Raw genomic sequence first — 16,860 nt, 5'->3', positions numbered from 1 at the left:
CCTGGCCTGTGTGGGCACGGGGGACAGAGCCCAGGCCCGCCACCAACACCACCCGCCTGAGTGCCAGCCTGGCCCCCACAGGTGACCCTGAGCTACCAGAGGCAGAGAGCCACTGGTCTCGTTTCAGGAAGTCAACCCCCGTCTGCACAGTGCACGGCCCTGGCCACGTGAAGCTGCGAAGGGCAGGTGAGCGGCCTGTGGCCGTAATGAACACAGCTGTGTGCCATTCCTGATTGCCGTCACTTAGTTGTGGGTCCTCAAATTCTATCTGGGCGGACGTAACCAGATCCTCCACTGCAGATGCCCAAGGCCAACCCTCAGGGGCCCCTCACACCCCTTCGAGCAGAGAGCTGTGCCCGAGGACTGCCCCGCGTGACCTCACTCCGACTGTGCTCTGGTGCAGACACGGGCCGCCCTCCGCCATTCCTTCTGTCCCCTCGAGGTGTTGGGCAGGGACCAGGACCAAGGGCTGGGCAGCCTGGCACAACCTGGCCCCACATCCACCTGCTGAGTGACGGTGGACCCCGGACAAGAGTGGGCCGTGTGTGTTTGGGGGAGCTGGGGCCCTGGGCACTGCTGCTGTGAGGACCCTCCCGGCCACACGCAGGCTCTGCCTGAGCCCACTTACAGCTGGACGTCAAAACGAGCGTCGCATTGCTTTGTCATGCCTCAGTCCAGTCTCCTGGCCTCGGAGACCCACTGCTGCTGTCCCTACTCACGGGCCCCCAGGGCGGGCCGCCAGGAACCCCGCCCGCCTTCCACTGCAGCCAGCTCTCCACGCTGCTCCCTGCCCGCACGTTCTCCTGGGAGGTGTTGACACTGTGCCACCTGAAAGCAATTCAAAGTCGGAGAGCGTGGAGTTACACACCTGGCACTTAGGGTCACCGCAGACAGAACAGCGGAGCTGGCCCGGCTATGCCGGGGCAGACGGGACACCACGGCACTGGGCCGCGGCCCAGCCCGGGCCCGGGAGGCCGGCACGAGAGGTGCTCAGAGCCTGGTCGAGCCACGCGGGACTCCCAGGCGAGGGCGGGCTGGCGCCACCAGGTGCCCCGCCGAAGGGCTCAAATCAGACTTCTCCACGACACAGTTCCAAACTACACTTTATTACTGCCTGGGAGAAATGCGGGGGGCTTAAACCGATTACCATTTCAGTGACCTCCATGCGACTGCAGGGACTGGCCGCCCAGGCCTGCCGACGAGCAGAGTCATTACCAGCACCTTCAGGGCAACAGGGCAGAGTGGGGCAGCCAACATGCCGGGTGTGGGCCCTGGATGCCCGTGGCTCACGAGAGGCTGGCGGTGCACAGCCCTGACTCCATGTGCTGAGGCCACGCAGCCCGCAGGCGCCCCGCCTCGCAGGAGCGCAGGTTGGGGACGGAGCCCCTGCCCGGCTACTTCCACAGCTCCCCCAGCGGCCGCTGGGCGGCGGCCCAGATGATGTCCTCGCAGAGCACACAGATCTCCTCGTGGACGTCCTCGATGCTTCTGGAGGCGTCGACCACCTGTCCCCGCAGGGGTCAGGAGACAGAGGACAGTTAATGCTTCTCACTGCTCCTGGTGTGTGGGAGGACATGGCGCAGGTCCCCTGGGGCTCGTCACCCGCACCTTCTCGGCCCTCAGCCCCAGCGAGGGAGGGTGGGCTCTGCTTGTGTCCCTGGGCCTCGGCTGCCAGCCCCTGCAGCAGCCCAGTCCTGCTCCTTCTCTTCCCGCTCAGACTCTCACCCATGCTCCTGCTGGGCCTGCATCCACCTAGGCGCCTGGCACCTGCCTGGCCATGCCCAGATGCTGCTGGAACTCGAAGCTCCATCCTCTCCTCCCTGCTGGATGGGACTGTCCCCATAGCACTGAGACGCTGCACCCTCACACGAGGAACATGAAGACCTCCAGTCACAAAGGGGCCAGCCCACGGGAAAGAGGTCTCCACCGGGAGGGGAAGACAGGCAGCAGCGCCCCCTGGCACCATCGGCCAGGGTCTTGGCCGAGTATCCAGCCCCCGCGGGGCCAAGGACAGCCAGCTCTGAAGAAGCTGCCGGCGAGCAGCCCACTCAGGAGAATCTGACCATCTCACGGGGCCAGACTGTGCCAGACGCCAGTGACTCCCTGCAGACGCCACAGAGCCCAGACGAGTGCCCCCTTCCGGAAGGTCAGCTCGCTGGCCAGTGTCCCAGCCACAAAGCTCTCGCACAGAACTGTCCCTCACGCTCACACCACGGCCCACAGCTCTCAGGGGTGGCTGGCCGTGCGTGCCCACCTCCAGTCTCCCGTGGACCGGGAGCAGTGACGCACGTGGCCCCGAGCACCCCAGCTCCCCACGTGTCAACTTCTAACCTTTCTGCAAGAGGGGACCAGGGTCCCTGGAGGTGCGCCGGGCAAGTGCTGGGCGACTCCGAAGACCTAAGGTGCTGGGAGCAGAAGCGCCAGAGCCGGGACCTGCCCAAAGGCGTCGGGCTCCCGCGAGCCAGGCCTCGGGCAATGTGGGCACCAGACAGTGAAACGGCAAAAGTAACTCGAGTCTGTACAGACACAAGTGTTAGACACACCCCGAGTCTGAGGAGCACGAGACGTCTACGTGCGTCAAAGACCCTCCCCACCGAGCGCTTGCTAATTACAGAGGGAAGAAGAGCAGCCTCACTGCGGAGAAGCCGGCGGGTGCCACCTGACCGAGCGGCCGAAGTGCACGTCTCTGGAGATGGGACACTCTGAAACCGCGCCACGTGGCGGGTCGCGGTGGGAACCCTGAACTCCTCCGTGCCAAAGGCGCACGACCTACATCCAGCCACAAGGAAACAGCAAGGTCAGAGACACACCTCCAAAATGACTGCTGTCACCTTCAAGATGCCAGGTCGTGACAATCACAGGCTGGAGGCCAGAGGCGTGAGGGCCTGGGCCCGGGTCGTGAAGGCACCGGTGGGACCCGCGGGGACGGGATGGGCCGGGCCTGGGGCCCTGACGGTGGGAGGGTCCGTGCCGATGTCTCTGACAGTAAGGACTGCGCCAGTCCCCACGCTGAGGGGGTGTTAAGTGCTCGTTTGTTTTCAAATGGTCCTCGGAAGGATTTTGTACTGCACTTGCAACTTTTCTCCAAGTTTCTTATTGCTTAAAAAGTGTGAAAAGAGTGCTAAAAAACATAAACTGACGTATAAACGAAACTGAGGATTCGACGCCAGGAGACACGCATCACCAAAGGCGCCGAGAGGAACCGTGAGCCGGCCCCGCCCCTTCCCCAGTCCCTGTCCCCTCCTCCCGTCCTAAGTCTGGTCTCGTCCCTCGCAGCTGTTGCAAAGTTAAGAACAGGTTCAAACCGTGCAGAACTGACCGACGAGAGAGACGCAGAACAGACACCCGAGGCCTCACACACGACCCGGATCAGCAGAGACAGAGGTCGCCTGAGGCGCCGTGCTGAGCTCCCGCGAGGGACAGAGGGGCCCGTCCTCCCACCCTCGGACAAGATGCGCCAGGCACTGGCCTGAGCACAGAGGGAGACGGGAGGCCAGTGCGAGCTGCGCCAGGAGGGAGCCCGAGGGAGGCCGCGGGCGGCGCGCACGCGCAGCTCCTGCAGCGGTGGGGCGGGGAGAGGCGCAAAGCAGACAAGACGGCCAGGACCGGGAGCCAAAGCCAGCACCTCGACCTTCCGCAGGGCAGCGAGGACGCGGCGTGGGGCTGGCAGTGAGCGTCGCCAGAAGGGCGGCGCGTGCCCGGGGCGGGCGCCTCTGGCTGTGCTGGGACACAGGTGGGCCTAGAGGACTCGGCTGCACCTGAGAGGGTGCTGGTAGGGACCAGGCGCGGGCAGAGGCACGGGCAGCTTTGGCATCTGCAGGGAGGACACTGACTCCCGGACCAGGGCCGGGGCACTGGGTGGCTTGTGCCGAGGCGGGAGGTTGCTGAGCACAGGGAGATGACCGAGCAGTCAGGGGGACATGTCAGGGCTGGAGCACCGGCCAGGCCTGGGGGCCGGTGTAGAGACGGGCGTGGGCCCCACGAGCACACGGGATCAGACTGCGCCTAGAACGGTCGGGGGCGAGGGGGGAGCACGTGACCCTAACGAACTGGAAGGGCTGACCCCGGAAGGCACACGCTCCGACTTTCGATGAGAGCAGCGAGGCACAGATGGCAAGCTGGGGCGCTGTTCCGACAAACGCGGCAGCGGACAGTGACGAGTGGCCAGGGCCACAGAGCTAAGGCCGGCAGGGGACAGGGGACGGCGGACTGCCAGAGGCTCCCACCTCGCCAGCTGCGCGAAGCCCCCAAGGGCCAGGCTCACCTTCCAGTTGAGGGCCGGGTCCTTCATGAGCTGCTGGAAGCACCGCAGCGCCCGCTCCTGCACGGCCCCATTCTCGTAGCGCTCGCGGCCGAACTCGCCCCGGGCCGCGGCCTCGGCCAGCTGCAGCTGCAGGAACACGACCAGGTCTGGCTTCGGGAGGCCCACGTCCGGCTGCTTGCACCAGTCCAGGTGGAAATTCTGGCAGAGAGAAGCTGATGGTTAGAGGGAGAGCTCGATGCGGGTCCACGTGCTGGTTTTACAATTCATAAAAAAGGTCTCCTTCTGCTCTGACCTCGCGGACACGTCCGAAAGCACCCAGACCCGCTGGGCCCCACCCTGGTCGTGCGGAGGCAGCCCCGAGGCCCACCGTGCCTCGGGCCTGTCCCCTCCCGCACACCTGCCGGAGTGTCATCCCCTGCCAAAGAGGGTAGAAACCCGCCGACCTGAAGTGTCCCCGCTCCCGGAAGAAAGCAGGCCGCGCAGCTACAGCACGGCGAGCGCGCAGCGGTGCGCTCGGGCCGTGCGCCCGAGGACCACACCACGTTGAGCGGGGCGCCCGCTGGCCACTCAGCAGCCGGTGGGAGGACGAAGGGGACCAGCCCGGGGCGTGTCAGTCACTGGCCTTGTTCTCTTTTTAGACAGAATCTGAGCAGCTAGGGCTCCACAGGGCAGTGTCCCTTAACGGGATTCCAGCCAGCGGGAGGAACTGGCAGAATTAAAAGGTCTTGTAACCGCCCGCAAGTGAATCACCATGGAAAAGCGATGACCAGAGAGCCTGTGCTCCTGCCCCGAGAGCCCAGCGCCCGCTGGCCCTGCAAAAAACGGAGTTCAAAACCGTTTCACACAAGAGATCAGGGAGGTGGGAACCATCCGACAACAAGAGATTTAACAGACATTTCAAGTAGGCACCTTAACTGGATTATGATTTAACCTAACTAAAAACACAAGAGAAACCAAACGGCTTCTGAGAGAGAACGGAGAACTTCGCACACTGACTAAATGCAGACATCACGGAATGACTGCTAACTTTTCCGAGGTAAAATTAAGTTATTTTGCGGATGGTGGGTCACAGTGCTGGGTGGTTTATCATTTTCTCTGCTGGTGCATATTTGAAACTTTCTAAATAAAAAACAAAAATCAGAAAAAGGGGCCGTGCGGCCACTGCCAGGCCACCTGGGGTGGGCCGGGCAGGGCGACGGAAGCGAAGCAGCCCAGACGCTCTCACCTTCCGGGCTGCACACGCTCTGCTGACGGCCCACCTGCGAAAACGTGCAATGTCAAGAGCACCGCCCGAGGAAAAACTGCGGTTAATCCGTGAAAACGCCCTGCAGCTACACGAATGTGTGTTCTTCCTAGCAGTAAGGACCGAATTCCAGCAAACGGGTGTGAGGCCCAGACCCCCAGCAGCGTGAGAGGGCGCCCGTGCCCCAGCGGCTGCCCCGGGCCAACGAGGACGCCGAGCCACACCGCGCCGCCCCACCGGGGCCACGCAGCTCTCACCTCCTTAGCGCTGGTGAAGGCGACGCCAGAAAACGCATATCTGTCCACGACGAGGGTGACGCCCTGGCCCAGCTTCTCCTTAATTAACGGCCTAAAAAAGAGAATGCTTCAGAGCCGCGGTCAGGCTTAAATCGCCAATGTCACAATCCAGCAGCTCAGACACCGACATGACGAAGGGGTTATGAGGCACCAACGCGTAACCTTACGCTTGTCCAAAGCTCTGGGCCTTCTCTCTGGGAGGTGCCACATGGGTAATCTCGGCAAAGCCCGACACAAGAAGGACAAGTCCACTGAGGCACAGAGCTTTCCGGGAAGGCCTGCTCAGCTGTCTGGGCAGGAGGAGGGGCCGGGCCGCCTGCTCAGGGAGCTACGGAGAGGGTGGACACGGCAGGGGGCGCTGCTGTGAGGCTCGCCCTCGAGCCCGAAATGCAAAGACAAGTAGGCTGGGAGGTGACGGCAGGTCCCCCGCGGGCCCCAAGAGCTTAGGAGGATGTGCAGAGACCGAGGGCTTGATGTAAGCGCTTTGGGGAGCAGAAGGGTGCCTGACACCTGTGAGCTGGAGAAGCTTGCACGACAGCGGGGGGAGCCCCCCAACAGCACGATCCAGCTCTGATCACAGCGTCATCGCAAACTATTAACAACTGCCCGAGCTGCGCACGGAAAGCGCCGCAACTGTGGAGACCGCGGTGCTGCAGGCGGACGCGACACCGTCCGCTGCTGTGTCGCTAACAGAGGACGAGCGAGTACACGCGGTCAGCGGCCTTCTGCAAGAGAAAGGCGAACCGGGGACACGATTCTGCTTGTTTCAGAAAGGAAAAAAAGCGAAAAAACAAACAAAACCGGAGGCAACACTGCTGCCCACGGGGCGGGCAGGAGCCAGAGACGGGAGCAGGCCGGGGCCTTGTGTGCTTCTGACTTTCGGTCCATTGGTTTTATGTATTCGAAAACCTAAATGAACAAGGATGGGGGGAAAACCCTAAAATCGTAGTGTCCAATGACCCTAACTACACCTCACACGGAAGGAAAAAATCTGCCCAACACACGTCTGACCACAGCACCCTGCACCCGTGCCCTGAGCACAGAGCTGCACACCAGCCCTGACCCTGTGCAGGCTCCCGGAGGGAACGGACAGCAGTTCTGGACCTACTCTGTGGGCTGCAGGACCGAGCCGGGGCTGGGCGCCAGGTGCCCTGTGGTGCTGGACTGAGCTTTAGCGTAAATATGTACCGTGGCCCCCCCATCTGCAGGGGAGACGCTCCAGGACACCCAGGGGATGCCCAAAAACGACAGTACCAAACGCTGTGTATACTTTTTTCCTACACATATGTAGATAATAAGGTTTAGTTTACGTATTAGACAAAATCCATTCTTACCGTAAACCTCGGCACGGCTTCTTTCCTTAAATCCAGAACTCCCACCTTTCTACTTAGAGCCCGGTCCAGCGTCCCTGCGGCACAGCCACTGGCAGCACCGCTCTCCACCCTTGCACTTCGGGGTCACTCATACAAGGGTGACCCGAACACAAGCCAGTCTGGCAACTGAGATGCCTGCTGAGCGCCTGACGGACAGACAGTGCCGACAGCTGCAGACGCTGGACGAAGGGCCAGTCCCGGTCCCAGGCAGAGCAGAGCCGGGAGGTGCGAGGCCCCATCGCACCCCTCGGAACGGCATGCAAACCTTCTCAATGGTTTATTTCTGGAATTTTTCACTTAAGCTATGAAAAGTGAAACCACATAAAGGACTAAAGCAAATAAACAGGTACAGATGCAGAAAGGTCACCAGGGTTAGCACGCCGGCACCCAGAGGTCGGGCTTCTAAGCGCCTCTCCACTACAAGGAAGGACAGCTGGCTTGCGCACCGATGCAGGAGAAAACGCAAGAGGAGCGTGAACATCTCAACATGCCAAAAAGCACCTTCTCGAAACAGGAGGCCTGGGAAGCTGTCAGACGGGCACAGGGGCCAGCCTGAAGGGATTCCCACCAAGCCCCCTGGCAAGAGTCTAAACTTCAAAACAAATGACAGTACTGGCTTGTGACTACAGAGGCAACAGAATCTGTAGGTCTACATTGATGACGGAGGGTGGTTGAGGGAGGCAGAAAGCCAACTAACGAAGGTAGAAATGATGGACTTAGAACGTCACCATTTGAAATCCCGGCTGTCTCAACAGGATTGTTAACGAATGCTAAAGTAGAAGGCTGACGTTTGCTAACAAAAGGCATCTCATAGTTTTGTAGTATTTCCCCTTTTAACTGTTGACTACAGGCACCCCTCACAGGTGGCCCAGGGAGACATGGCCAAGCTGCCTCGCATCCTCCTGGCCCGATACCCTGAGGCCCCAACACCATGTCACCTCCGTGCTGCTCCTGCCAAAAGCACAAACTCAAGTCTACTTGCGAGGAAACATCAGACACACAGCATCTTATAAAATAAATGGCCCGTGATTTTTAAAGAGTGAGCGAACGATAAAGTAAGTGTGGCGAAATGTGAATTGACAGATAAAGCTTAGTGAAGAGCACATGGAGATTCTTGGTGCTTTTCTTACTTCTGTAGTTGACTGAAATTATTTAAAAACAAAGTTTAGGTAGAGTAGAAAAATTGCTAAATTGACATGGGAAGAGAATCACCTCTTTCCAGGAGTGAGTTCCTGCACAGAGGCGTTTAGGAGGCTCAGTGGGCCGGTTGGTTTTGGCAGGAGATACAGAAGAGGTGGTGAATGCAGTCCCCGTTCTGTGCAGGGGAACCCCACAGAAGTGAGAAGACGAGGTACCTCAGGGGCCACCAATCGATCCGGTTAGGACGAGACAAAGCTAAGGGGGAAAAACTAAACGGCTGGAGGAAATGACCAGTTTCCTCATAAAGTGCTTCCAGTACCAGGTAAACTCCAAAAGCCCGGGCTAACCGAGCACCTGTTCCCAGGCCAGCCTGGCCAGCTTCACATGGCCCTCATCCCAGACCTAAGAGGGGTCCTTCTGTGCTGATGACGAAGCTAGCTGAGGTGCTGAGCAAGACCAACATCACACCGATGCTAACTCGGCATGTGGCCTTCACCCGAGGACTTTCAAGTCTCAGGAAGGCTAATCTGACAGCGGTGACTGGAGCCGTGGGAGCAGGGGCAGACGAGATGGACCGGACACGCTGACCTGCTGACCTGGGACAAGACTGCTACTTTGGAAGTGGTCAGCGTTATTTCTCGTTCGAATTGGCCTTCATTACTTTCCCATAAAGCCACAAAAAGCAAAATCAGAACAATTATTCCCATAAATTCCAGATGTGCTAGATTATAAAAAGTCTCATGCTGATCTAACACTCTGAGTGGGGAAGGTCTTTCTAAGCAAGACGCCTGGCACAGCCAAGGAGAGGCTGCAGCCTGGCTTGTAACAGGGAACACCACGAGACCACCCTGCAGTCATCAATACCTGCTGTGGACAACACATGACAGCAATGGAAAAGAATGAGTAAGTGTCAGAGATCTGCAAGGCAGTTTGAAAGCAGGTGGGGTTCTATTTATTTATAACAAAATAACTCCAAGGTGTAAATGGAAGCAAAACCCGCTGAAGGCATACGCCATAGGCATTCGAGAAACATCAAAGTACTGAGTGAAAGGGGAATCTACTAGGATGATGTAAAACAAAAAAAGGGGTGGGAGAGGATAAAACACCGGCCGAAACTGTAACCTTCAGGTGATAATGTGTCACCATCAGTTCACTAACTCTAGCACACTTAACACACTAATGAAAGACAGGAGGACAGGAAGGGGCTATGGGGGAACTCTCTGTACTTTTTCATCAGATCTTCTGTATACCTGACGCTACCTAAAAAAGACAGTCTATTAATTACAAGGTGGTGGGGGAGCGGCAGGAGGAAAAACAAGCATTAATTAGTGCTCTCTGGGAAGTGCGCAGCAATGTGACCTCTAGTCACAGGCCCAGAGAATTAAAGAACCTTGTAAAGCAACAGCACCCAGAATCAAGGGCTGCGTTCACCCCCTCTTTAACCTCAAGAGAAAGCAACACACTGGGGGAGGGGAGGAGGGCAAAGCATTTACACTTGTTCCCAGCGGTTTGCAGAGAAAAGCAGGTGCACAGAGTGATCCTCCACCTCCCTCTTCTTTTCCAAGTAAGAACTCAGAAGTTTGCCAATTTCAGTTGATCTTTCTAAAAATAAAGAAAAAAACAGAAGTGAGGTCAGGTTTTCTGTCAACATTAGGATACAGCTGGACTCAAGCCTAAGTTTGTTTTATTGTACTACATCTACAAGTTCAGACCTTCCCCTGAAGCCACAGGCGTTTCCCTAAGAAAGGGCCGCAGCATGCAGACACACCTGGACAAAAATGCTTAAGGAGAAAAAAAAACTTAGGTAGCATGTGGATATCTCGAAGGAGATATTTATGACTTGTTAACGGATTGTCTTAAAAGACTGGAACAGATATTCAGAAAGGCATTTCTCCCATTTCCCTACCTGTTTTGTAAGCCATCTCTTGATTATCTAAATATTGATATTCCAGTAAGCATTTTCAAGATCCATGTTTTACTGTAAAAATTAAAAATATGTCACAAAGTCTAAGGCCATGCCACCCTGAACAAGCCTGATCTCGTCTGATCTCAGATGCTAACCAGGGTCGGGCCTGGTTAGTACTTGGATTGCAGACCGCCTGGGAATACCGGGTGCTGTATGAGTAAAAAATAAAAAATAAAAAAGTAAGGGATTGTAAGCTGACAAGGTCCTTGCAATCTGTAAAAAGAATAAATGAAATTAAAAAGTAAAAAATAAAAATGTCACTAAACTCCTCAGAGGACAAACCTATCCAAAAAAAAAAAAAACAAACCTGAGACATGGATTACAAAACAGCACTAGGAAACTTTTGAGGGTGACATATACACACAGGCACTGTCTCAATTGTGAAGACAGTTTCACGGTTGTACAATTGTGTTGAAGCTCATCACACTTCAAATATGTGCCCTTTGTTGTACATCAATTCTAGATCAGTAGAACTGGGCAAAAGCAAAGGCGCAGATGCACCGACGCTGAGCGACAGGACTCGGCAGCCACTAGTTAGACGGTGTGCACGGACGGCAGCCGAGCTCCAGGTAAACCGCCTGCCCGCGGGCGAACCGAGGCCTCGGTTTCCCCTCGTCCCCAGCGCGCCATGATGAGGGGACCCCCGACCCGCGCCCCACCGCGAGCTGCTGGCGCGGGGACGGGCGAGGCAGGGCAAGGGCGCGGGGCTGCGCGGCCGCGCGCCGGGGTCCTCGCCGCCCGGCCGCCGCGCGACGCCCGCCAGGCCCACGCACCCGGGAAGCGGAGCAGCTCGGCGCGGTGGCCTGCGGCGCGCAGCGCTTCCACCAGCTTGCGGCTCTGCGTGCTCTTCCCCGCGCGGTCCACGCCCTCCAGCACGATGAGCGCCCCGCGCCGCCCCGCCATGCTGCGCCGTCTGCGGGCCACCACGCAACCGCCCCTTCCCGCCGCCGCCGCGGGCTCCCATTGGCCGGAGTGGGCGGCGCGCGCCCGGATGCCGGGCGCGGTCCCAGCGTCGGTCGGATTGGCTGGGACCGGCGCGGGGGCGGGACGAGGCCTCGGTAGGCCCGCCCCTTCCGGCGGAGCGCCCGGACCCGCGGGCCTCGCTGGGTGGGAGCGGGGCGCGGCCGCGGGCGGGGTCCGGCCGTCCGGCGCCGGCCGTCCAGTTCCGGTCGGGCCGCGCCGGGAGGCGAGGGGCTGTCTGCACACTGGCCGCGCGACAGCGAAACACAGGATTGTCACCGTCGGTCCCAAAGCACGGGACTGCGGAATCGGAGAGCTCCACTTCCAACGGTGACGGCAAACTCACAGGAAGGGTGGACAGAAGGGGACGTTTTCATCTCTGTCTCCCATTCGTGAGGATGGGAGGGTAACCGCTCACGCGGCGGAGAGTGCAGAAGCGTCTGGTCTGAGCCGAGCCCCTGCCTCGGTGGATGGAAAAGGGGCCCCTCCTAAACCTCACAAGCTCAGGGGAGGCCAGCATGGCGGTCCCGGCAGACCAGGGACAAAAGTAACCACGTAGGATGGCCGAACATAAAAATTCCTAACTAAAGCCGGTCACGGCTGGCACCCAAGGCCTGGGCCTGGAGCTGCCTCGACAGTCTTTACCTCAAGTGGGCCAGTGGCCTGTCTTTTTGCAGCTAAGATAAGACACCCTTGGAATGTCAGGGGAATCCCTTTTTTCCAGACCTCTCAGGGCACCAGAACAGGAGACTACAGAAACGCTCCTGGTTCTCTTGTCCCCAGCAGACCATCTCTGTGTGCTGTAAATGCTGATTATTAACTCTCCTGCACCTACCCATGTAAAAGAAGTGTATCCCTCCGTTTTACTTTTTATTCAGTCCAGAGATTTCCCCCCTTTGCTTTCTCCCCCTTAATCTGCCACCCTTGGACATCATGTCCTACTCCTTATGTCTCCTTTGATTCTAATGAATAAAATTAACTGCAAAACTCATTCTCTGGAGCATCTTCTTAATTTGTTGACATTTCGCTTCCTGGCAATTGTCAGTTTGGCTGAAATAAACTCATTAAAATCTCTCCACAGGTTTGGATGTTTCATATATCGACATCGTCTAGAAAGTGCTCAGTAATGTTTGTGGTTGTTAGGGACATCCAGGCTGCTGGATGACATTGGTGACATTGCTCACTAGGAGAGTCTGCCTCTCTTCTCTTACAAGGACACTTTTCCCACGTGATAATCCCACCCTCACAACCTCAGCTACACCTAAAACCTCCCAAAAGACCCATTCCAAATAGCAGCACACTAGGGCTCAGGACTTAAGCATACCTTGGGCAGACACAAACATTCAGCCCATAACAAGCTAAGAACTGTATTTCTCAGAATTTCTTCTATGTTTTGCCGATGACAAGCACTGGTACAAAATTTGGAGGCCACTGTTGGGAGGCAGCCGCAGCCAGAAATGTGGTAGATGAAATCGAAGACCTTCTGAGGGAGCTTTTGAGAGCCATCTGCTTCACTGCTGCAGACCAAAAGATCGGTGAGGGATGCCTAGGGTTGAGGATGGCAGTGGCTTCCCCTCCAGCTCATAAGACCACCACCAGTTCAGTGCTTGGGCTGAGGGCCTTGGCAACAATCTCCCTGACCTCCCCACCCCCAGTTCTTTCAGTGGTTGCTTGCAAGTCTCTGATGACAGTATTGCCCAAGAGAGCAAAAGTAGCTTTGTTTTCCTGAGTGACCTCCCCTCCCTGATTTGGTTCTGAGTTTTGGAAGGGTGATAGATTATGTTATCATTTCCAATGATTTGCTTTTTTTCCTTGATTCTGAGCTTGGCCACATAACTTCCAGACACTGGTGCCATCAGAGCGGACACGGCACACATTCAGGCTTTTTTCACCCTGGGTCTTGGAATGAAGACATAATAGCTGACAGCACCAGCGAGAAATAAAATGTGACTCCGAGTCACTGAGACTTCAGAGTCCCGTGTTACAAAGGCACAACCTAGTGAAAGCTCATGACACAAAGCCTAGTATGTAATATCACTTCATGTTGATAAATAATATCCCTTTGATTGAGGTCTTGTTCTAAAATGTCCATCTCCTTGCCTCCAAAAGGATGAAGGGAAGAGAGTACCCAAGAGACAAGTCCCGGGACAGCCTCACACCACAGCTGTGGGCTGAGCTTAACGGGCAGGTGGAGGAATACCATGCAATGCATCATCTTGTGAATGCACAGCGTTCGTGAAGATGGAGGGGACCTGGCCGATGGGACCTTACGTGTTGTGTGGTGATGGTGATGGGATGCCCTTCTGATGGCAGAGATTGCTAAACTCATACAAGCACAGTAGAGTTACTAAGCTACTGCAAGCAAGTTTGCTTCCACCTCTCATATGGCATGTCTCTCTTTATCAAGATGCCATTAACCTCGTGCCCCAGAATTCAGGCCCATCTGTGGCTTAAATCATCAAGGTATTTAATTATCTCACATATGAAGTCCAGATTAGGCGGCCCAGAACTGTTTCTGCTGCTCGGTGATGTCAAATGATGTCAGCATCTTAGCAATTCTCTTAGCTTTTCCCTCCTGGTCCCAGGGCAACTGCAGCTTCTCCAGGCACCTGGTCCTGACCTCGTGGCCCTGTCTTGGGCCTGGGAGAGCCTTTGCACCTGGACATCATCTCCTTTGTGCTTTGCTGCCCTGACATGGCTCAGGCCTGATGCACCAGAGTGCGTAGGCCTCTTTACACTGCCATGGAGGCCTTCTGACGGGCAGGTGGGCACAAGGGTTTCCACTTCATGGAGGAAGGGGTGGGATGCTGGGTCTCAGTGTGCCTGGTCCTAAGGTGATCATCGCCAAAACTGGCTGGTGAGCCCCTGGGGTTCATTTGGTGCTCTCCTTTGGTGTGTTTGAGATTTATCGTTAAAAACAAAGACGCTAAAATCCTTGCACTGTTCTCAGTGTGTTGCACCCTCCCACTCAGAGGAAACATGTCAGACACTGCTACCATCTACCAAGTCTCTCGGCTGGGCTGCCATAACAAACACCACAGACGGGGGTCCTGAACAGCGCCAGATTTATGTTCTCACGGTTCTGGAAGCAGGAGTCCAAGATCGAGGCCCCAGAAAGGTTGATGTTTGGTGGAAGCTCTCCCTTTGGGTCACGGATGGCTGTGTCCTCACCTGGCCTTTTCACTGCACAGGTGTGGAAAGGCAGAAATCTCTAGTAACTCTTCTCTTTGATTACCTCCAGTCACATTGGGGGTTAGAGATTCAAACTGTGAATTTGGGGGGCACATTCAATCCATAGCGCTCAACTACTTCTGGAAGGATAGGTGTGCTGGGCACATCACTGCCCTTTTGGAATTCATTTCCCAGCCCTCCTTCCAGTTTGATGTGGCCAGGTGACTTACCACCAAAGGAATGTGAGCAGAAGTGGCAGGTGCTCCTTCAGACAGCAGAATGCACCGTTTTGTCTCAGCCTTGTCCATGAAGACAATGGTGAGCCCCTTTGGGAGCAGACAGCATGCTGGAAGGAATCTATGTCTCTGAGTGACCCCATGAACATGGATGCCGCCCCTGGGCTGTTATATATATAAAAAACAAAATTCTATCTTTTCTAAGCCACTGGATTTGGTTGGGTCTCTGTTAAAGTAGCTTAGTCTTTTCCTAAAGCACTGTTTCTCAACTAAGGGACATTTTGATTGTCACAATTGGGTGGGGCTGTTCATAGCATCGAGTGGGCAGAGGCCAGGGATGCTGCCCAACAGCTTACAAGGCACAGGACAGACCCCCACAGCAAAGAGTATCAAGCACAGAATGTCAGCAGCAGTGAGGTCGAGAAATCCTGTTGTAGAGCCACGACAGTAAGGGGGTCGTCTCATTTGGGTAGCTTCTAAAACAGGGTCTCTGTGAGAGAATCTGTCAGTTTTCTTATGTGAGCAAAAGATAAACTTATCTATAGGAAGTTATTTTCAATATATGACACAGGGCACGACACATGATTATTCTCTATAGTAATTATTTCTCTATGGATAATGGATAAAGGACATAAAGAAAATGATAGAACTACAAATAGCCAATAGTAAGTTTAAACATTGAGCCTCACTTAAAATTAAATAAATACAAGTTAAAACACTGAGGTTGGTTTTTTATTTTTTCTTATGTTAGCAACGATCAAAAAGCCTGATGAAATCTAGGGTTAACGGAAGTGTAGAAACATCCTTAGTGCAGTGTCAGCTCATTCAAAAGTATCAGCACTTAGAACACACACTGCTCTTCAAGCCAGCGATGTCATTTCTAAGACTATTTCCTAAAGAACTACAACATGGTAGGTTAAAGATGGCTGCAACCCTTGCTGCTCCTCCCACTGAGAGATGGGGTCTCTTTTCCCCTCCCCTCGAATAGGTTAGCCCCCCCCCCCAAAAAGTCTTGCTTGACCAATAGAATGTAGTGAGGTGATGTCTTGGGACAACCAAGGTGAAGTCACAAGGGTCTTGTAGCTTCTATCTAGGCCTCCCGAATAATCTGGAAGCCCACATCAGAAGTTCTGCCACCTGGGACTGCTGGGCTGGAGGCTGCAGGTAGGCACTCTGACCCAACGTGCCGGCTGAATACAGCCTTCCAGCCACCCGTCATCTCTGTGGTATCACAAAGAGCAGAAGAGTCACCCAGCTGAGCCCTGCTGGAGTGCCTGACTCATAAAACTTGCAAACTATGATAAAATGGTTCTTTTAAAACACTACGTTTTCGGGTCATTTATAATGCAGCAGTACACAACTGGAACACATACCTACAGCTATGTGAACCAGTGTTCACCAGAGCACTGTTCATAATAACTCGGCCTATCTGTAAGGAGTTGGTTAAAGTGTGGTACACTTTAACCACGATGAATTATATTTAGTAAGCGGGCTGAAGTAGAACTGAGGAAAACGTGGTGAGAATTCATGAAGTATATCAGGTGAAAGATGTACAGAGTGGAAATGTGAATAGTGTTTGACTCACCAATGTGGAAAAAAAAAAAAAAAACAGCTCGATTGAAAAATGGGCAAAAGATCTGCAGGGACAGCTCAGCCAGGAAGACATATACATGTGCATGTGAAAAGGCGCTCAATATCCTGTCCTTAGGGAAGTGGAAAGAAAATGACATACCTCTACACACCTGCTGGACTGGCCACAGTCCAGAATGCTGACAGTACCAAATGCTGGCGAGGACGTGGAGCAGCAGCAACTCCTACCCACTGCCGGTGGGGATGGGCAATGGTGCAGCTACGCTGGAAGATGGTGTGCCTTTTCTCACAGAACTGAATGTAATTGTACAGTACGACCCAGCAATCACACTCCCTGGTATTTATCCACAGGGATCGAATACTATGTCCAAATAAAAACCTGTACACAAACGAATATAGCAGCTTTATTCACAATTGACAAAACTTGGAAATAACCAAGTTGTCCTTCAGTAGGTGAATAGATATACTGTGGTATTTCCAATGAGATATTCAGTATTGAAAGAAAGGAGCTATCAAGCTAGGAAAAGACAAGGAGGAAACTAAATGCAAATTACTAAGTGAAAAGAGCCAATCTGAAAAGGATACATACTGTATGTTTCCAACTATATGACATCACAGAAA

At 55.0% G+C, this 16,860-nt stretch overlaps 1 protein-coding gene and 1 pseudogene across 1 annotated transcript; one reads left to right on the top strand and one right to left on the bottom strand.

The window, feature by feature from the left end:
• Nucleotides 1–1,086: 1,086 nt before the first annotated feature.
• DTYMK (deoxythymidylate kinase) lies at nt 1,087–11,233 on the bottom strand. Its single transcript, XM_036236337.1, has 5 exons — nt 11,056–11,233; nt 9,810–9,918; nt 5,765–5,855; nt 4,265–4,462; nt 1,087–1,505 (listed from the first exon to the last, which is right to left on the bottom strand). Exons 1-5 carry the CDS (start codon nt 11,183–11,185, stop codon nt 1,395–1,397), a joined length of 639 nt encoding a protein of 212 aa, XP_036092230.1. The 5' UTR covers nt 11,186–11,233; the 3' UTR covers nt 1,087–1,394.
• Nucleotides 10,322–10,440, top strand: LOC118614178 (annotated as a pseudogene).
• Nucleotides 11,234–16,860: the final 5,627 nt, after the last annotated feature.

The sequence above is a fragment of the Rousettus aegyptiacus genome, unplaced genomic scaffold (assembly GCF_014176215.1).
Source record: "Rousettus aegyptiacus isolate mRouAeg1 unplaced genomic scaffold, mRouAeg1.p scaffold_m13_p_2, whole genome shotgun sequence".
Classification (NCBI taxonomy): domain Eukaryota; kingdom Metazoa; phylum Chordata; class Mammalia; order Chiroptera; family Pteropodidae; genus Rousettus; species Rousettus aegyptiacus.
This window is presented reverse-complemented; position numbering and strand designations above follow the sequence as displayed.